The sequence below is a fragment of the Rhincodon typus genome, chromosome 7 (assembly GCF_021869965.1).
Source record: "Rhincodon typus isolate 14 chromosome 7, sRhiTyp1.1, whole genome shotgun sequence".
Lineage (NCBI taxonomy): Eukaryota > Metazoa > Chordata > Chondrichthyes > Orectolobiformes > Rhincodontidae > Rhincodon > Rhincodon typus.
Genome location: NC_063338.1, coordinates 87,988,269 through 88,010,892, shown reverse-complemented (window position 1 = coordinate 88,010,892; position 22,624 = coordinate 87,988,269). Strand labels below are relative to the sequence as shown.

Genomic DNA, 22,624 nt, shown 5'->3' with positions numbered 1-22,624 from the left:
GGAATGAGGATTAGAGGTTACAATTAGATCTGCCATAAATATTGAATGGCTGAGCAAGCTCATGGCCTAATCCTGCTCCTATTTCATATGTTCGTATGAAGCTTTTTATCTTTCTATCATCAATTGGTAAGAATACCAATTTAAAGGGAAATCAACAATTATGCTGAATGAGAGGAGAGTGTGGATTAGTTGATAAATGAACACTGTTTGGAGAGATGTTGCTGTGGAGAAGCTCCAGTTAATGATGAGAATGGTTAACCACCAAGATTTGTTTCAATTTTGAACTAGGCACAAAGGATCTGATTGATCAAGGTATTGCCCTGGGAACTAATGAATGACTGTCACCAGTTTTGATGAGTTGTAACAGCATGTCCATGTTCTTTCAGTCTGCAGAGAACAGAACCCACTGTATTTCCATCTGCAGCTTCCAGTACACACAAGTGCCACACTGTGGGCTCAGCCAACAGTCCTAAATTGGTTTTCAGTGTAATTCCTTACACTCAAGATTATCCAGCAAAACTTATCCAATTGTGGAATCATGTCTAATGTCAGAGACTATGCTCTGAGTTTTGCAAATGCAGGCTGGTTGGTTATGGTTAGTACTTTGATAGCTGCAAGAAGCTGAAGTAATATGCAGTTTGAAATGATCTATTAGTCTTTGGGACACATGATCTAAATACTTGGCATCACACCCGCACTGAAGTTGATGTACCACATTACTCATTTGCGTGCAATTGCAGAGTATCTTTTTGGCTTCAATCGTCAAGTTCCTAGGGGTGGCGATAATCAACAATCTGTCTTGGACTTCTCACATAGATGGGACAGTCAAGAAGGCATAACAACACCTCTTCTTCCTTAGGCGGCTTAGGAAATTCAACATGTCCAGAAGGACCCTCACCAACTTTTATAAGTGCACCATAGAAAGCATTCTATCCTTGTATGGCAACTGCTCTGCCCAGGACAGTAAAGATCTACAGAAAGTTCTATGCACAGCCCAGACCATCATGGAAGCCAGCCTCCCGTCTTAGGACTCCATTAGCACTTCTTGATGCCATGGAAAAGCAGCCAACAGCAAAGACCCCTCCTCATCCCAGTAATACTCTCTTCTAACCTCTTCTGTCAGGCAGAAGATACAGAAGCTTGAACACACACAACAACAAGTTCAAGAATAACTTCTTCCCTGCTGTTATTAGGCTGCTGAATGGACTCACCAACTTCAAATAATGTTGACCTTGCTGTGCAGCTGTAATCTTGTATGTCTCGCTCTGTCTAAGCACCCTATGATCTGCATATCTTTGTTTGCTACGATTTTCTTGTGCTGGTCACAAAACAAAGCTTTTTACTGTACTTAGGTACATGTGACTGCAATGAATTAAATCAAATTAAATGATGGCAGCATCCTGTAAGCAGCGAACAGCAGCACTTGTACTGCAGCTGCTACAGCTAGCATCACTAGTATTACTCAAACCTTTAGATACCTTCCATCATCTGAATTGGAGTGGACACTTTTTAGGACCAAAAGTGATGGCCTGAGGTCCATTCATGAGTTTGCAGAATATACACCAACAAAGATCTAATCGGGGAGCTCTTTACCAACAGAATGACTGTGATGCAACAATCAGAACCAGGGGTCACAGTTTAAGGATACGGGGAAGGCCATTTAGGACTGAGATAAGGGGAAATTTATTCACCCAGAGAATGGTGAGTCTGTGGAATTCTCTGCCTCAGAAAGTGGTTGAGGCCAAAATATTGAATGTTTTCAAGGAAGAGGGAGATATAATTCTTAGAGCTAAAGGAATGAAAGGGTATGGGGAGAAAGCAGGAACAGGGAACTGAGATGGATGATTGACCATGATCGTATTGAATGGCAGAGTAAGCTTGAAGGGCCGAATGGCCTAGTCTTGCTCCTATTTCCTATATTTCTATTTCAGCATGAAACTTCCATAGAATATAGAACATAGAATAACATAGCACAGGAACAGGCCCTTTGGCCCATCATGTTTGTACTGACCATGATGTCTTTGTAAATTAATCCTATTTGCTTACACGTGGCCTGTATCCCTCTATTCCCTACCTGTTCATTTGTCTGTCTAGAGGCCTCTTAAACATTGTTATTGTATCTACTTCTATCACCTCTCTTGGCAGCACATTCCAGGCACCTACAATCCTCTGTGCATTAAACTTGCCTTGTACATCTTCTTTGAACTTTCGCCCTCTCACCTTATACCAATGCCCTCTAGTATTTGACATTTAGACCCTAGGAAAAAGATTCCAAATATGCACCTTATCTGCGCCCCTCATCATTTGATATACTTCCATCGGGTTGTTTCTCAGCCTTTGATGCTCGATCGAAAACAATCCAAGTTTGTCCAGCCTCTCCTGATAGCTAATACGCTCCAATTTGCACCCTCTCCAAAGCCTTCACATCCTTTCTATAGAAAGGCGACCAGAACTGCACACAATACTCCAAATGTGGCCTAAATTTAGTTTTGTATAGCTGCAAAAGTTGACTCGCCAACTTTTAGACTCAATGCTCCAACTGATGAAGGCAAGCATGTCAAGTGTCGTCTTTACCATTTTATCCACTCGTTGCTATTTTCAGGGAGCAATGGACATTCATCCCAAAATCCCTCTGTAAATCAATGTTTCAAAGGGTCCTGCCATTTACTCTATCCTTTCCACTTGCGTACGATCTCCTACAATGTAGTACCTCACACTTGCCTGGATTAAAGTCCATCTACCATTTCTCTGCTCAACTTTCCAACTAATCAATATCCTGCTGTATAGTTTGACAACCTTCTTTACTATCCATGGCTCCATCAACTTACATGTAGTCTGCAAACTTATTAATCGGACCACCTACATTTTCATCCAAATCATTTATATACATTACAAACAACAGAGGTCTTAGCACTGATCCTTGCAGAACATCACTAGTCACAGCCCACCAGTCTGAAAAATAACGCTCCACAACTCCAATTGTTTTCTATGACCAGTCCAATTTTGCATTCAATTTACCAACTCACCATGGGTCCAATGTGACTTAATCTTCTAGACCAGCCTACTATGAGATACCTTGTCATATGCTTAAGTAAAATCCATCTATACTGCATCCACTGCCCTGTCTTCACCACTTGCTCAAAAACTCAACCAAATTTGTGAAACAAGATGTCCCCTATACAAAAGTGTCTGTCCCTAAAAAGCCCATTATTTTCCAAATGTGAGTAAATCCTGTCCCTAAGAATCTTCTTCCATAATTTCTTTACCATTGATATAGGCTCACCGGCATATAATTTCCTGGATTATCCCTGGTGCCCTTTTTAAACAAAGAACCAACATAGGTTATTTTCCAGTCTTCTGGGATCTCACACACATGGCTAAAGAGTATACAGAGATCGCTGTCAAGGTCCCAGCAATCCTTTTCCTTGCCTCCCTCAATATCCTGACATGGATCCTCTTAGGCCCTGGGGAGGTAGCTACTTTAATTTTTTTCAAGGTATCCAACACCTCTCCTTCTTAGTATTGACATGCCCTAGAATATGAACATACCCCTCCCTAATCTTACCATCATCCATGTCCTTCTCCTTGCCGAATACTGATGCAAAGTACTCATTAATGAACTCACCCACTTCCTCTGGCTTACAATTCCCTCCTTTGTCCTTGAGTGGACCTACTTTGTCCCAGGCTACCCTCTTGCTCCTAATATATGTATATAATGCCTTTAGATTCTCCTTACTCCTACCTGCCAAGAGCACTTCATTGCCACTTTTCGGCCACCTAATTCCTTGTTTAAGTTCCTTCCTGCTTCCTTTATACTTCTCAAGGGCCTTTACTGATCTCAATTTCTTAAACCTTGAATATTGAATAACCTACATTCACGTACATTCAAAATAAAACGCAGTCAAAAGTGTGCACCGTGGCTTGTACATAAGCAACATTCACAGAATAAAATAAAGAAAGATAACGTGAAGAGAGTCCAACTTTCCTTCTTCGCCACTATATCTCCGCCTGAGTCCTGCTCTGGGCTTTCCAGCCCGTGCTATACCTCCAAAAGTGTCCTGCTCCAGGCTACAACAGTCTACGCCATGCCACTGTTGGGGTCCTACGCCATGTGGAAAATTAGAGCCCCACTCCAGGCCTCACCGGGCGACTGACCAACTCAGGCGCCGCCTTCGAAAACACTGCCACCGCTCCGGAGATCATCGAAGCTGGCTCCCACAGAAGAGTTCTCTGGGCCACCCATCGATCTGGGACTTGACCCACGATGCCCCAGGTACACGGCCTCACTGTCGTTCCAAGTACGCGGCCTCGTCGTCGTTCTGTAGACACAGCTCCTCCACTGCTCTGGGAGGCCAGTTGGCCCCTCTGTCACTCTGGGGACTTGGCCTCTCCGGGACTCGCTCCGACCCGTGCCCCTTCCACCAACGTTGCTGCAGCCCACACACTCCCAGCTGCAGGATACAGCTCACACACTCAGCGCCCGCATGGTGACCGGAGGCAACTCCTTTATTCAGGTTAGAGTTAAATAGTTGAAGTTAAAAATAGTTGAGGAGGGGAAAATACTGCAAAGGGGAGAGGGAGAGAGAAAGAATAAAATGAAAAGGAACTGGTGAGCAGAGGACCTCTGACTGGAGCATCCTACCCTACCACCATCTTGCTTCCACTATGAGTTTCCTTTCTCTTTCTTTTAACTAAACTTTCAATAGAACAAAGAACAAATAAAATTACAGCACAGGAACAGGCCCTTCGGCCCTCCAAGCCTGCGCCGATCCAGATCCTCTATCTAAACCTGTCGCCTAATTTCCAAGGAATTGTATCCCTCTGCTCTCTGCCCATTCATGTATCTGTCTAGATACATCTTAAATGACGCGATCGTGCCCGCCTCTACCACCTCTGCTGGCAACGCATTCCAGGCACCCACCACCCTCAGCGTAAAGAACTTTCTACGCACATCTCCCTTAAACTTTTCCCCTCTCACTTGAAATCGTGACCCCTAGTAATTGAGTCCCCCACTCTGGGAAAAAGCTTCTAGCTATCCACCCTGTCTATACCTTTCATGATTTTGTAGACCTCAATCAGGTCCCCCCTCAACCTCCATTTTTCTAATGTAAATAATCCTGACCTGCTGAACTTCTCTTCATAGCTAGCACCCTCCATACCAGGCAACATCCTGGTGAACCTCCTCTGCACCCTCTCCAAAGCATCCACATCCTTTTGGTAATGTGGCGACCAGAACTGTACGCAGTATTCCAAATGTGGTCGAACCAAAGTCCTATACAACTGTAACATGACCTGCCAACTCTTGTACTCAATACCCCATCCGATGAATGAAAGAATGCCGTATAACTTCTTGACCACTCTATCGACCTGCGTTGCCACCTTCAGGGTACAAGGACCTGAACACCCAGATCTCTCTGTACATCAATTTTCCCCAGGGCTTTTCCATTTACGACATAGTTCGCTCTTGAATTGGATCTTCCAAAATGCATCACCTCGCATTTGCCTGGATTGAACTCCATCTGCCATTTCTCCGCCCAACTCTCCAATCTATCTATATTCTGCTGCATTCTCTGACAGTCCCCTTCACTACCAGCTACTCCACCAATCTTAGTGTCATCTGCCAACTTGCGAATCAGACCATTTATACCTTCCTCCAGATCATTTATGTATATCACAAACAATAGTGGTCCCAACACGGATCCCAGTGGAACACCACTGGTCACAGTTCTCCATTTTGATAAACTGCCTTCCACTACCACTTTCTGTCTCCTGTTGCCCAGCCAGTTCTCTATTCATCTAACTAGTACACCCTGGACCCCATGCGACTTCAGTTTCTCCATCAGCCTACCATGAGGAGCCTTATAAAACGTCTTACTGAAGTCCATGTATATGACATCTACAGCCCTTCCCTCATCTATCAACTTTGTCACTTCCTCAAATAATTCTATCAAATTGGTAAGACATGACCTTCCCTGCACAAAACCATGCTGCCTATCACCAATAAGCCCATTCTCTTCCAAACGTAAATAGATCCTATCCCTCAGTATCTTCTCCAGCAGCTTCCCCACTGACGTCAGGCTCACCGGTCTATAATTTCCTGGATTATCCTTGCTCCCCTTCTTAAACAAGGGGACAACATTAGCAATTCTCCACTCCTCCGGAACCTCATCTGTGCTCAAGGATGCTGCAAAGATATCTGTTAAGGCCCCAGCTATTTCCTCTCTCGCTTCCCTCGGTATCCTGGGATAGATCCTATCCGGACCTGGGGACTTGTCCACCCTAATGCATTTTTGAATACCCAACACTTCCTCCCCTCCTTATGCCGACTTGACCTCGAGTAATCAAACATCTATCCCTAACCTCAACATCCGTCATTTCCCTCTCATTGGTGAATACCGACGCAAAATACTCATTAAGAATCTCACTCGTTTTCTCTGACTTCTCGCATAACTTCCCTCTTTTGTCCTTGAGTGGGCCAACCCTTTCTCTAGTTACCCTCTTGCTCCTTATGTATGAATAAAAGGCTTTGGGATTTTCCTTAACCCTGTTTGCTAAAGATAGTTCATGACCCCTTTTAGCACTCTTAATTCCTCATTTCAGATTGGTCCTACATTCCCGATATTCTTCCAAAGCTTCATCTGTTTTCAGTCGCCTCGACCTTATGTATGCTTCCTTTTCCTTCTTTGCTCATCTCACAATTTCACCTGTCATCCATGGTTCCCTAATCTTGCCCTTTCTATCCCTCATTTTCACAGGGAGATATCTGTCCTGCACTCCAATCAACCTCTCTTTAAAAGCCTCCCACATATCAAATGTGGATTTATCCTCAAACAGCTGCTCCTAATCCACATTCCCCAGCTCCTGCCGAATTTTGCTATAGTTGGCCTTCCCCCCATTCAGCACTCTTCCTTTTGGACCACTCTCGTCTTTGTCCATCAGTATTCTAAAACTTACGTAATTGTGATCACTTCAACCGGGCTCATTCCCCAACACCAGGTCCAGTATGGCCCCTTCCCGAGTTGGACTATTTACATGCTGCTCTAGAAAACCCTCCTGGATGCTCCTTACAAATTCTGCTCCATCTCAACCCCTAACACTAAGTGAATCCCAGTCAATGTTGGGAAAATTAAAATCTCCCATCACCACCACCCTGTTGCTCCTACATCTTTCCATAATCTGTCTACATATTTGTACCTCTATCTCATGCTCGCTGTTGGGAGGCCTGTAGTACAGCCCCAACATTGTTACCGCATCCCTCCTATTTCTGAGCTCTACCCATATTGCCTCGAGTCCTCCATAGTGCCCTCCTTCAACCAAGTCTCAGTAATAGCAATAACATCATACTCCCAAGTACTAATCCAAGCCCTAAGTTCATCTGCCTTACCTACTACACTTTCGCATTAAAACAAATGCACCTCAGACCACCTGTCCCTTTGCGTTCATCATCTGCTCTCTGCCTACTCTTCCCCTCAGTCACACTGACTTCATTATCCAGTTCCTTACAGGCTTTAGTTACTACCTCCTTACTGTCCACTAACCTCCTCATTTGGTTCCCATCCCCCTGCCACATCAGTTTAAACCCTCCCCAACAGCATTAGCAAAAGCAGCCTCTTGGACATTGGTTCCAGTCCTGCCCAGGTGTAGACCGTCCGATTTGTAATAGTCCCACCTCCCCCAGAACCAGTCCCAATGTCCCAAAAATCTGAACCCCTCCCTCTTGCACCATCTCTCAAGCCACTCATTTATCCTGCCTATTCTTTTATTTCTGCTCTGACTAGCACGTGGTACTGGTAGCAATCCTGAGGTTACTACCTCTGAGGTCCTACTTTTTAACTTGGCTCCTAACTCCCTAAATCCTGCTTGTAGGACCTCATCCCATTTTTTACCTATATCATTGGTGCCTATATGCACCACGACAGCTGGCTGTTCACCCTCCCCCTTCAGAATGTCCTGCAGTCGATCTGAGACATCCCTGACTCATGCACCTGGGAAGCAACATACCATTCGGGAGTCTCGTTTTCGACCACAGAACCTCCTATCTACTCTCCTTACAATCGAATCCCCTATGATTATAGCCCTTCCACTCTTTTTCCCGCCCTTCTGTACAGCAGAGCCAGCCACGGTGCCATGAATCTGGCTACTGCTGCCTTCCCCTGTGGAGCCATCTCCCCCAGTAGTATCCAAAACGGTATACCTGTTTTGGAGGGAGATGACCGCAGGGGACACCTGCACTGCCTTCCTGCTTTATTTTTTCTGCCTTTTGGTCACCCATTACCTTTCTCCCTCAGCAAACCTAATCTGCGGTGTGACCAATTTGCTGAACGTGCTGTCCACGACTTCCTCAGCATCGTGGATGCTCCAAAGTGAGTCCATCCGCAGCTCCACAGCCATCATGCGGTCTAACAAGAGCTGCAGCTGGACACACTTCCTGCACGTGTAGGAGTCAGGGACATCAGCTGCGTCCCTGAGCTCCCACATTGAGCAAGAGGAGCATAACATGGGTCTGGGATCTCCTGCTATTTTTACTCTTAAGCTTAACTTAGTCCTACTATAATATCAGATGCTAGATAAATGAAATGAAAAGAATTTTTTACCAAATCACTCTACTTACCAGCACACAATAAAGAAAAGAAAAAGAAAAACCTTACCTTATCAACACACCACAGAGTCTTGTTTTTTTGGTTAGAAGAGAAGGACGGGTGGGAGACACTACACGTGTAGTGCCTCGGGTTTAGCCACTGCCCAAATATGTCAGTTCACTCACCTTCCCAGAGCGCAATTCGACCGCTCCCACTCAGCTCTGCTGCCGAAATGAAGAACTTACCTTCGCGGCAGGCCTCTGGTCCTCGCTCTCACTACTCCCACTGCTGCTGCAAAAAAAAACCTTCAATATATCTTGTCATCCAGGATTGCTGACTCTTGCCATCCTTATCTTTTGTCCCCACAGGAGCATGTTGGTCCTGAACTCCTATCAACAGTCCTTTAGAAGATTTCTATATGTCAAATCTGGATTGACCCTCAAACAGCTGACCCCCACCCTCACCCCCCAAAATCTAATTTCTCCATTTCTTGCCTAATACTGTTGTAATTAGTCTTTCCCCAAGTTTGCACTTTGCCCCAACGTCAATCTTAAAACTTGCGGAATTGTGATCACTGTTCCCAAAATGCTTCTCCATTGAAACTTCAATTGCCTGGCCAGGCTCATTCGCAACACAAGGTCCAGTACAACTTCTTCCTTAGTTGGATAAATGGCTTGTGCAGTATTTACAATGTTGCCAAAAGGATAACCTTAGAGCACAAAATGCTTTGAGAGACCTTGTTGAGCAAAACCCATGTCGTGATCTGCCAAATGACAGATTATAAAGCTGTCGTTCTAAGATTTTACTCTTAACTAACTCTTAAAGACTTTGTAGAGATTGACATTTGTCATGATGCTTGGAAACTCACCCCTGTTCACCACAGAGTCACCTTTACTCATGAAACTTTCCCCCAGTTTGCAGTTATATATATATCTCTCTCCTCAGGTACCGTGCTCCAAATGGCCATTGATGTCAGTTCACAGCCATGCTTGGTAAATGGACTGTGGTGGTTGTTATGGTCTTCTGTAGTATGGCTGATGAGCAGTTTGCTTGTCTAAGACCCTGATGATTGTGAATAAGAATTGTGTTGTTCCTATGCAACAGGTTTAGAATATTTAGATTGACAAGCTATGTAGTATAGAATGTGAACAGTACCCTCCTACACTGTGATTAAGTTAATCCAGCTGGAGAGTCGTGTTCATTTCTGGGCACCACACTTTAAACAGCACTTCACAATCCTAGGGGGCGATATAAAGGAAGTCTATTAGTCGCAATGTTGTTGACTGTCAAAGGTCCTCTGGGGTTGTTCTCTTCACCGAAGTTAAGGTAAACGGGAAATTTAATATCATGGTTGAGAATCATGAAGTGTTTTGATGGAGGAGCTCAGGAAACCTTGTTTCCATTGGCACAAGGGTCAGTAACCGGAGAACGCACGTCATTGACCAAGACATGATGAGGAGGAAGTTTTACTGAGTTCTGATCAGAGCCACATTCCCTGAAAGGGTGATGGAGGCAGATTCAAGATTCACTTACAGAAATGATCTGGACTTATGCTCAAAACAGAAAATCTAGCAACATTTTTTTCAGGGAAAGGCGGAAGGCATAGCAATTAGATGAATAGCTCTTTCAAAGGGCTATCGGGTCTCATTGGCCAATTTTACACATTACAGGAAGGCGACAAAATATCGACTGATTGAAAGAACCTGAAGATAAGCCAGAGGCAGAGATTTTTGTGCCTTTTGTATATTGCTATGTCAATGTAGCATTGCAATTTCCTATCTTTCTGTCATATAAGCTTTATGCAATGCTAAAATTCAACGAACATTTAATTAATCTGGCTTCATCATAATATCAAGCTATGATTGAACACAATATTTAAGGTCAACCCAAGATTAAAAACAGCAAAGATAAATGACCAATGCATCAGGCAGGAAACACATCTATTACTTATCTAAAACTCTGTTAGCCTAAAGGGCTTGTTAAAAATAGAAAGTTGGTGATAAAGTATTTTAATCAGAGATTTGTATGTCTTTTGGTTTAATGGCTTTAGTTTCTTTGCTGTATAGAAACAGATCTCCTATGATGTTATTCGTAGGGAGTGGAAATAGCACAATGCCTCTTGGGTTGGCAGTGTGAACAGGAAGGTCATGTCATATGGGAAAACTCACCCAGAAGACACAAAAACAGAAGTTGCTGGAAAAGCTCAGCAGGTCTGGCAGCATCTGGCAGTATAGATAGAGTAGACAGCTAGAGACTTTTTCCTAGGGTGGAGGTAGCTATTACGAGGGGGCATAGTTTTAAAGTGAGTGGAGGTAGATATAGGGGAGACGTCAGAGGTAGGTTCTTTACTCAGAGAGTGGTCGGGGCATGGAATGCATTGCCGGAGAGGGTAGTGGAGTCGGCCTCATTAGGGGCATTTAAGCGGCTATTAGATAGGCATATGGATGATAGTATAAGGTAGGGGTGGAGGTTAGATAGACCTTAGGATTACGGTAAAATAATGGCACAACATCATGGACCGAAGGGCCTGTACTGTGCTGTACTGTTCTATGTTCTATGTTCATCTGTGAAGAAAAAGTCAGACTTAACAGCGTCCACAGTTCTTTCGGGTTTTTTTTTCCCAGAAGACAGGGAGTTTATGCAAAGAAACAAAATCCATGAGAAGATACTATGTGCAACATAGAGAGGCACAGAGGTCGCACAGAATCAAGGAGGAAGATAGAAAAAGAAGACAAAGCCAAGTCTACCAGGGCCATTTAGACCCAGTTATTGCAGGTGATTGAAGAATATTGGTGCCCTGTGGGAAATTATGCATCATGCAAATGTTCACATATATGATCCACAATCAGTTCACAGTGTCACATCCCTGGTCAAATGCATCAAATCTGAGGGCAGGCCCTTCAAAGAAGTGGAGGCTTTCAAGGAAAATAATAATGAAGATGCCAGAAATGACAAAGATGAATTTGACAATGTTATTGTGAATGGCACATATTTAAATTATCTCTTTTAGACCATAGCATTTTCAGGTGTGAAGTAAAAAATGATGGATGATGTATGTTTTTAGAAAGTACTTTCATCAATTTACTGGAGCTCAGCAGTCAGACTGTGCAATCAGAAGGAATATACTCTCACTGTTCAATAGAACATGCTTATGATAAGGTAGCTTGACATCATTGTGATTGAAATTAGCAACCACAGGCCCATCTACAAGATAAGTCATGCATATTGTGTTTTCAGTGGTTTTTGTTGCAATAATTTTTCTTGTGCTTTAAAGAAGGAAATAAAACAATGATGTGCTCTGACGATTTTGACATCTAATCCATATTGTTTTACAGCCATCAAAAATGTGTTTATTCAATGAACAAGTGTCTTTACATTATCAGTGTGCAACTGATAGTGAATACACAAAAAAAATGCAGAATATGGCCATCTAGTTGCATTATGCAGCCATAAAAATATGACTGCAAAACTACTGTGAAGAATGTAAAAAATAGGAACTGTGGAGGCCATTCAGCCTCTTGAACCTGCTCTGGTGAGACCACATTTGGAGAACCATGTACAGAATTGGTCTCCTTATTTAGGGTGGGATGTTATGCATTGGAAACAGCCCAGAGGAGGTTTATTAGATCAGTACCTGGAATAGGTAGGTTGCATTTGGGAGGAAGGTTTGGTCAGGATCGACCTATATGCATTAGAGTTTAGAAGAGTAAGAGGCGAATTGATTAAACATTTAGATCCTGAGAGGTCTGGACAGGATAGATGCAGGAAAGATGTTTCTTCTTTTGGGACAATAAAGAACCAGGGTCAATGTTTATAAATAAACAATCACCCATTTTAAGACAGTAGTGAGGAGAATTGGTTTACACGCAGAGTGTTGAGAGTCTTTGAAAGACTGTCCGCCTTGAAAGATTAGTGGAAGAAATGTCCTTCAATATTTTTAAGGCACAAGTTTACGGAGTATTGCTAAACAAGGCAATGAAAGGTTACTTTGGGTAGGATTGTGGAATAATCTGATCAGCCATGAACATATAGATTGGTGGAATAGGCTCAAGCGGCTTCGTATTTATATACTAATTTATATTTTTATATTTAATAAGATCACGGTTGAAATTCCATCTCAACTCCATATCATGTCTGATTCTCATATCTGTTGGTTTTATTACAATTCAAAAATGTGCCAATCTCAGTCTTGAATATACTCATTGACTGAGGATCCAAACAATTCCAATGTTTCAAAACTTTCTGTGCAAAGAAATTTCTCCTGTACCAACCTTAAATGGCCAACCCCTTTACATAAAATTGTGATTCTAGTTTTAAGACCACCAGCCTCTCGGCATCTACTTTTCATGCTCATATTCAGTAAATGGTGTCTCTGTCGCTGGCCCTGGCCCTGCCACATGGCTCCACTCTTTGTTTCTGTGTATCACGCTGAAGCTCAGTATGCTTCCAGCCCTTGATACCAGAGGCTAAGTGTTTAAAAACAGACAGAGTGTAATATTGAAAAACCCTCTCCATAAGCAGCTATCTGATGCTGAGAAACCAACATGAAGGAGCATGTTATACTCACTACCTGACAATCACCTGTATTGCATCAAATGTGACTGAATATCAGCGTGAGGTGATTGATGTGATCATGATCAAGACGAGTTTCTGCTCTAATTTTGATGAGGTAATCCATCCGGTTTGTCTGAATTAGAAGCCAGCACCAACAGTCATGGTTTGCACCAGTTAGCAATTACTGCACAGCCAATCGACATGCTACGTAGAGTTGGATGATAAATGTTCTTTGGCTAATGATGAGCTTATGTAGGTCACTGGTTAGATCTCAGCCGGAGTATAGTGTCCAGTTCTGGGTGCCGCACTATAAAAAGGATGTGAATATATTGGAGACAGTGCAGAAGAAGTTTACAAGAATGGTTCCAAGAATGAGACACTTCAGTTACGAAGAAAGCATTGGTGAAATTGGGGACTGTTTTCCTTGAAGAGAAGACTAAGAAGAGTTTGGATGGAAGTTTTCAAAATCATGATAAGTCTGGTCAGAGTGGATAGAGAGAAACTGTTTCCGCTCTTACACAGATCAAGAACCAAAGGGCAAATTGTTTTGCAAAAATAACAAATGTGATCTGCTAGAAATCTTTTTCACTCTGAAAAATGAGAGTCTGGAACGCACTGCCTGGAAGTGTAATGGAGGCACTGGGTGATTATTTGAATAGAAAAAAGTATGTAGGGTTATGTGGAAATTGAAGGAGATTTGCACTAAGTTAAAATGCTCACAAAGACAGTCCAGACTTGATGGGATGAATGGCCTCCTTGTGCACTGTAACAACCCTGTGATTCTGTGACAACTTTCTCAATCAACCATATCTCATTCCTTGAACAGCACCTACACACGCACATAAACAATACAATGTTATGTCTTTACTGAGGGACCTTACTCATGACTCCCATATGACTGTTCCCTTATAGTGATTTACTCACAATTAAATATCAATGTTCTCTTTGATAATTACAATTTAAACATACTATCCAGAAATCAAAGTGAAGTAAAGATACATGCAGATGACTGTGTAACTGATGAAATGTAGTTAATCCAAGACATAAAACAAAACTAAGACAAGTATCACCAATTAATAGTAGTTGAACTAAGACACATGCACAGAGCTAAGATACATTTTGTCCTTTCCAATCCTGTCTAATGATCTCATTACCATGACTTTATTACTTTAATTAGCTCAGTATTATTTCTGAACACTTACTTTCAGACACTACGTCATCCTCTTTATCTGCAGATTTATCCATTGCCTGCACCTCCTTACGCAATATTTACAATCTCATTTTCAGCAGAAAGTCATTTTAACTCATCATGTGCAGTTCATAATTTGATGTGTCCTTATCCTACAGAACATTGGGGTTTTCAGATAGCTAGAATTCTCGTTCCCATAAACGTCTCCGGGATTTTATACACAGCAATATCCAACATTGAATTAAAGGAATCCCAGTAGAAGAAATAAACCCATTTGTAGACTAGAGACATTATCTGGAAAACCATAGATGTTGATATTGAAGAACAACTGCCCCATTTTATCTTTTGTCTTCGTTCTTTCTGAGGTCTGTGGTTGTGTCATTCCAGGTTTAACCTTGAATATAGGCAGAGTGCACAAGAAGGGTTTTTACCATGTAATTTATTACCTTTTCAGGAGGAACTGCCTCGAGACAGAAAGGATTCCTCGGATGCATTCGGTCCCTGCAACTAAATGGAGTGACCCTTGACCTTGAGGAAAGAGCAAAAATGACCCCAGGGGTGAAGCCAGGATGCCCAGGACATTGCAGTAGTTACGGGAACCTGTGCCACAATGGGGGGAGATGCATCGAGAAATATAGTGGCTATTCCTGCGACTGTGGCCACTCTGCTTATGATGGACCATTCTGTAAGAAAGGTAAGATGTAGCATTCTGTTATTGCTGACGTCTATTTAGTACTGGACATTGAATTCTATTAATGGCACATGGCTTATACACCATGCAATTTAACATTATTGAACGAAGCTATCTAAGAGCTGTTTGTAAAAGTGTTTAAAATGGATGTGTTAATTTTTTGCCAGGGCACAATTACTTTGTAAGGCAAATCAAATAGTTAATGAACAAGGCAACTGCTTCACTGAAAATATTTTACCAGCACATTAGTGCTCCTTATTACTCTCACAATGCAATAAGCTACAACAGTGTACATTATGTTTCACTTCTCTACATCCAACCTTGGAGATCCGTCAGAAGTAGATCATGGTGAATATCTTACAAAAGAGGACAGGAGTTGGGGCTGCCATACAGTGCATGAGAGAGGCAAGAAAAGGTTAAAACTAATCTGGAACTCTCCAGCACAGTTCCCTGGTCACAGATGAATTCACAGCATCTGAGGACATCTGTGGCATTTCTCAATCAGCGTCCACAAGTGAATTCATCAGTTAGTCAATGCCAGTTACAGAAAAGCAATAGAGTTTGCCCATTCCACCATGGACCCAAAGCGCCAAGGTGCCTGAGCTGTTGGATTTGCAGCTACAGCTGCGTTCCATCAGGTACAAGGCTCCATCGATGACACATATGTGGTGTTCAGAGCTCCATGGCTTCATCCAGTCAGGTTGCTGAGCAGTGAGGGATATCATTCCATCGATGTCCAATTTGTTTGTGGTCACAGGCAATAATTGCTAAACATGTGCTCCCACTACATCATGGAGAACAGCATCTGTTGACAAAATTCTGCCTACAGATCTAACAGGGATAAAGAAGAAATGGGACCTGGGGGTATGAACACATAAATTATCGAACACAAGTGACACTTGTTCATAGGCTGTTAAAAAGAAAGCACACAATGCATACAGATTCATTTCTAGTGGGATAGAATTGTAAAATAGGGAGGACATGCTAAATCTGACTTAAACCTTTAACAAAGGCAGAGAATGCTGGAGAAATTCAGCAGGTCTGACAGCAGCTGTGGAGAGAAGCAGAGTTAATATGTCGACTCCTGTATGACACTTCAGAACCCTATCTAAGACTGTTCTTCAGTTCAGCCAGACCAGATTTGAAATGTTAACTCCGTTTCTCTCTCCACAGATGATGCTAGATCTGCTGAGTTAGAACATAGAACATAGAACAGTACAGCACAGTACAGGCCCTTCGGCACACGATGTTGTGCCGAACTTTTACCCTAATCCTATGGTCTATCTAACCTCCATCCCTACCTTATAGTATCATCCATATGCCTATCTAATTGCCGCTTAAATGCCCCTAATGAGGCCGACTCCACTACCCTCTCCGGCAATGCATTCCACGCCCCTACCATTCTCTGAGTACAGAACCTACCTCTGATGTCTCTCCTGTATCTACCTCCATTCACTTTAAAACTACGCCCCCTTGTAATAGCTACCTCCACCCTCGGAAAAAGTCTCTGGCTGTCCACTCTGATCATTTTGTACACCTCTATCAAGTTTCTCCAGCATTCTTTGTGATTGTTTTAGATTTCCAGCATCAGCAGTGTAATACCTTTTTTAACTGTAACTAACTTTGGTGTGTCCACCCTTAGAGAATTGAGTACAATTCTGGCAGCCATATTACCAAAAGGATAGGGTGGTAAGGTGGCTCAGTGGTTAGCACTGCTGCCTCACAGCACCAGGGACCCAGGTTCAATTCTGGCCTTGGGTGACTACCTGTATGGAGTTTGCACATTCTCACGGTGTCTGTGTGGGTTTCCTGTGGGTGGTCTGGTTTTCTCCCATAGTCCAAAGATGTGCAGCTCAAGTGGATTGGCCATGGAAAATACAGGGTTACAAGGGTTGGATGGGATGGTCTATGTGGACTCAATGGGCCAAATGGCCTGTTTCCACACTGTAGGGATTCTGTGATTTAAAGGCACTAGAATGAATGCAACCAAGAGATTCAGAAGGATGATACAAGAAAAGCTGGGTACTCCAATCTGGAGTTTACGGGCAAGAGTGGAGTTCCTTTCTCTTGAAAAATGATGAAGGATTGAAACTCACAGAGGCCTTTAAAATTACAAAAGATTTTGTTAGACTAAAGTCAGGCAATATTTTTTTTCCTCTGTAACAAAGTGCAAATCAAGAGACCATCAATGTAACATTGTCATTGAGAATGTGATGCCTAGATGAAAGCTATTCAATAATATTCAAGAAGTTCGACACTATCCAGGTCAAGGTAACCCCTTGCTGGGCACTCCCACCTACCTCCTACAACTTGAACTCCCTTCACCATCAGCACATAGTGCAAGCTATGAGTACCATCTACAAGATGCAAGGCAGTAACCCAATAAAGCTCTTAGACAGCACCTTCCAAACCTGCAACCTCTACCTCCTAGAAGGATAAGGATAGTAGATACACATGATCTAAAACTGCCTTTCACAGAGCATAGAAGTGCACAGCACAGGAATGGGCCCTTTGACCCATCATGTTGTGCTGAACATGATACCAAATTAAACTAATTCCTTCTACTTGCCTTGGTCCATATCCCTTCCAACCCTTGCATATCCATGAGCTTATCTGAAAGTCTCTTAAATGCTCCTATCATATCTGCTTAACCACCACCCCTGGCAGTGCGTTATAGACTTCTGCCACTCTCTGTGTAAAAAAGCTGACTCTCACATCTGGTTTGAACATTTCCCCTCTAACCTTAAATGCATGCCTCCTAATATCAGACATTTCAACTCTGGAAAAAGATTCTATCAACCCTATCTATGCATCTCATAATTTTAGAGATTTCTATCAAGCCTCCCCTCAACCTCCACCATTCCAGAGAAAACAACCTGAGTTTTTCTCACCTCTCCTTATAGCTTATACACTCTTATCCAGGCAGCATCATGGTAAACTTCTTCTGCATCCTCTCCAAAGCCTTCACATCTTTCCTGTAATGTGGTGACCAGAAATCATCACTATACTCTAAGTGTGGCCTAACCAAAGTCTTATAAAGCTGCAACATGATGTCCTAAATCTTATACTCAATTCTTTGACCAATAAGGGCAAGCATACCATACGCTTTCTTTACCACCCCACCTACTTGTGTGGCCACTCTCAGAGACCTCTGGACTTGAACCCCAAGATCCCTCTGTACCTCTGTACCTCAGTGCTGTTCAGGGTCCTGCCATTAACTGTACACTTTTCCTTAATATTTGATCTCCCAAAGTGCAGCACCTCACACTTACCCGCATTAGTTCCACCTGCTGTTTCTCTGCCCATGTCTGCAATTGATCTATATCCCGCTGACAACCTTTGACAACCTTCTACGCTACCCATAACTCCACCAATCTTTGTATTGTCTGCAAACTTACTAACCCGCCCATCTACGTTTTCATCTAAGTCATTTCCTTCACTTGTTGTTGGGTCAAAATTCTGGAACACCCTTCCTGTGAGCATTGTGGGTGCCCCTACACTTGAAAGCCTGCAGTGGTTCAAGAAGGCAGCTCACCACTACCCTCCAGTGATGTGAAATATATGCTAGTTCATTCAATAACACCCACATCCTATGAATAAACAATGAGTAATTTAGTTGGAAATTCAGAAGAAACCTATTTGTCCAGAGAGTGTTAAGATTATGAAACTCACAACTACAGAAAGTGATTGAAGAATATTGCATAGATAAACATATCAGGAGGTAAGTATTTAAGGAAGAAGGAACAAAAGGGTAGTTGATGAAGTTATTTGAGGGAATGCAGGTAGACACTCTAGTGGAGCAAATTGCAAGCATGACTACATGGGCCAAATTGCCTCTTTCGTTGTGATATATGCTGTGTAATCTATGACAACACTTCTGGGAACACATAGAATCCCTAAAGTGTGGAAGCAGCCATTTGGCCCATCAAGTTCACACCAACCCTCCAAAGAACATCCCATCCAGCCCCAACCCATCCCTGTAACCCTGCATTTCCCATGGCTAATTCACCTACCCTGCAAATCCCTGGACACTATGGGCAACTTAGCGTGACCAATTCACCTAACCTGCACATCTTTGGACTGTGGGAGGAAACCAGACCACCCGGAGGAAATCCGCACAGACACGGGGAGAACAAGCAAACTCCCCTCACAGAGTCACCTGAGGCTAAAATCGAACCCGGGTCCCTGGCACTGTCAAGTATCAGTGCTAGCCATTGGGCCACAGTGCCACCCTAATTTTTTCTGCGACCAAAATCTTTCATTTAGCTCAGGAGATTTTATTATTTTCAAGGTGCTATATAAATGCAAGGTTACATTCACAAATGATTCTAATATTTGTGTGATTTGTCTTTCAAATCCATGGATTAAATGATTAACTTAATTCTCACTGAATATCCTTGAATTTCTTCCTTCATAATCTATTTTGCTAGATTAAATATTATGGGCATCAAATGAAAAAGCTATAAACCTCAGGAATATATTTCTGACTTCCTTAAAGGCTTGAAATCATATTAGATCCTCTTCAGACCTTAGAGACTGCTATAGGTATCAGTGCATTTCAGAAGATTTTAAATCCATACTTTACTTCATATTTATTCCATCAAGTTTCATAAGCACTGGAAGCCTTTAGATATGCCAGTTTAATTCCTGATTACTATCTTTCTCCATTGATTCCATTTCATACCCGACCATTTTAATAGCTGGTTTTGTAACATCTTTGAGTGCAAATTGTTGCGAAGTAATAATTGAAAACTTTTATCTTGCCTTCAAGCTTCCTTCCCATGGTATGTATGTCATCCTTGAGGGATCTGTCTTTCTCTACCATGCTTTCTGTTGTCTAAATATACCTCAATAATCTTTTCTTCTATTCCCTTAATGTCCATTGTAATTTGCTTTGCAATTATTGGTATCTCTTTCACTTCACTGTTGGAATGTAATCGCTTGTCTCTATTGTTATCCTTATATTCACAAAAACGTCTTGCAGGAAGCTCCCCAGCCACGGCTGTTTTTTTTCAGCGATCACATTCAGACACTAATGAAAGCAACGTGCCACTGGGAATTGAAACTCACAATACCTCCCTGACCCTCAAAAAACAGACAGTTGCTGGGGAATTAAGCTGAAAGATGCTCTGTCTGAAGTTAATCACATGAAAATGAAATGTTTTTGTAGGTTCTTTTTGAATAACACTATAGGCTTGTTTCATGAATCAGTGGTAGCAACAAAGTGGGGAGATTGTCATTAACCCCTTCATTTTAGGATTTAGGGTTTGCTTTCCGATCCAGCTCATCATAAGATACAAGTGAGTCCTCATAGAATCCCTTAAGTGCTGAAACAGGTCATTCTGTCCATTGAGTCCACACTGACCCTGTGAAGCGCATTCCAACCAGATCCAGCCCCCTACCCTTCCCTTGTAACCCCACATCTACATAAGCTAGCCTGCACACTAGGGGCAATTTAGCATGGCCAATCCACCTAACCTGCACATCTTTGGACTGTGGGAGGAAACTGGAGCACCTGGCAGAAACCCATGCAGACACGGCATGAATGTGCAAACTCCCACACAGGCAGACTCCTAAGTTCGCAATCGAACCTGGGTCCCTGGCACTGTGAAACAGTATGGCTAGCCATTGTGCCACCCTGAGTACCCGAGCACTGGCAGCCACTGAGCCTCTGGAATTCCTGAATGAAACCTCAGCTCTCTACCTCCCTCTTCCTCATTAAAACCATCCTTAACTGAATCTTCAGTCACCTGTCTTAACAGCCGTTTCTGTGGGTCCGTGCATGGTTTTGTTAAATAATGCGCCTGTCAAATGGCCATTGAGTTCTTTTTATCACCCTTAAAACTGTGGTAAAGGTGCCAAATAAATGCAAGTTGTTGTTGTAATTAGTCGCTGCTTAGTTACAGACGCCTGTAGTGTGCCCACGTGAAATCATGTAATGGTATTTACTCTGTCATTGACAGAGCTGGCAAAACAATGAAAATAATTATGTTTGATATTTTTCCATGATTTTGAGCATCACAGGCAGTATTTAATTCTTGTCTTGTGATGGTCAGCCAACTTCTTGAACAGCTGATGTTCATCTGGTACAAGTGCAGCTTCAACACTGTTCATGCACAAATATTAAAAGAAATCTCAAGGTTTTTTTTAAAGGTGCTGACATTTATTAATTTCTTCAAATCTATTGGAACACATCTCTGTAGTCTGATCACCACTCAATTATTTGATTCCTTCATTTCCACTGATGCAGATCATTCTACATTCTGTATGGTGATGGGAGTTTTCTCATGGTTGTATCTGTTCCAGCTGTATAATTTGGCTGGACATTGACCAGAAACTCCATCTGCAATCTTACAATCCAGTAGACCTGTTTACCTCTGAGGAAATTCATAGCCAAGCTGTGAGCTTTCAGGCTCATCATATGTAGAGATGATCCTTTAGCATGACTCTCTAGGCATGAATATTCAGAGCCATTTCCCTTCTTGTTTCTGAAATTGGCTGGAACTTCAACAATTGGTTGGTTGTTAGTGGAAACTATAAACTACATTTCTACTGAAAAATCTGTCTGTCGTCATTTTAAATTTTCTTAAGATCCCAGTAATCTGGGGTAGTAAATTCTACAGATTCACAACCCTTTGAGGTAAATAATTGAAAGTATGTTATTTCATTATTCAGTGCTTAAGTTTGAATATTCTGAGAACAACAAATAAAATCAAGAACAATAATGTCTAACAATTTCCCTTCCCTGGAGCACTGGAGGCGGAGGGTTGACCATATAGAGGTTTATAAGATCAAGAGGGGCATGGATAGGGTGAATACGCAATGTCAGATACATTAGAGATATTTAAGCGACTCTTGGACAGGCATATGGATGATAGTATAATGTGGGGTAGTTTGACCTTAGTAGGATAATAGGTTGGCACAACATTGTGGGCCGAAGGGCCTGTACTGTGCTGTACTGTTCTGTGTTCTATGTTCTCTGTCTTTTTCCCTAGGATGGAGGAGTCCAAAACTAGAGGGCACAGGTTTAAGGTGAGAGGGGGAAGATTTTAAAAGGCACCTAAGTGGCAACAGTTTCAGACAGAAGGTGGTGCATGTATGGAATGAGCTGCCAGAAGAAGTGGTGGAGGCTGGTACAATAGAAATATTTAAAAGACATCTGGATGGGTATATGAATAGAAAGGGTTTAGAGGGATATGGGCCAAAAGCTGGCAAATGGGACTAGATTAATTTAGGATGCCTGGTCGGCATAGCCGAGCTGGAACAATGGGTATGTCTCCTGCTGTATATCTCTATGACTCTTGATGCAGTGTTACTTCCCTGCTGTGTAATGATAGAGTCAATCTGAAGCAGTCTGCTGTTGTTGCTGAGTTTCTTGTTCTAGTGTGAATGCACTCATCATGGCTAGAATCTAGAGTCATTGTCCAATGATCTTATTGAATAATGGTGTGGAATCAAGGGCAGAATGGCCTACTCCTGCTCCTGATACCAATGTTAATATATCTACAAGGCACAAGTCAGGAGTGTGATGGAATACTCTCCACTTGCCTAGGTGACTGCAGCCCCAACAACACTCAAGAAGGTTGACACTATTCAGGACAAAGCAGCCTG

The 22,624-nt window shown here is 42.5% G+C and overlaps 1 protein-coding gene across 1 annotated transcript in view; it reads left to right on the top strand.

The window, feature by feature from the left end:
• The window catches only part of LOC109936326 (contactin-associated protein-like 5), a 767,761-nt gene that overhangs the window by 563,020 nt on the left and 182,117 nt on the right, over positions 1 to 22,624 (top strand). Inside the window, exons 11-12 of the mRNA XM_048599257.1 lie at positions 14,777 to 15,016; positions 21,144 to 21,153. Of these exons, the coding sequence (XP_048455214.1) occupies positions 14,777 to 15,016; positions 21,144 to 21,153 (250 nt within the window). The remainder of the gene's footprint in view (positions 1 to 14,776; positions 15,017 to 21,143; positions 21,154 to 22,624) is intronic.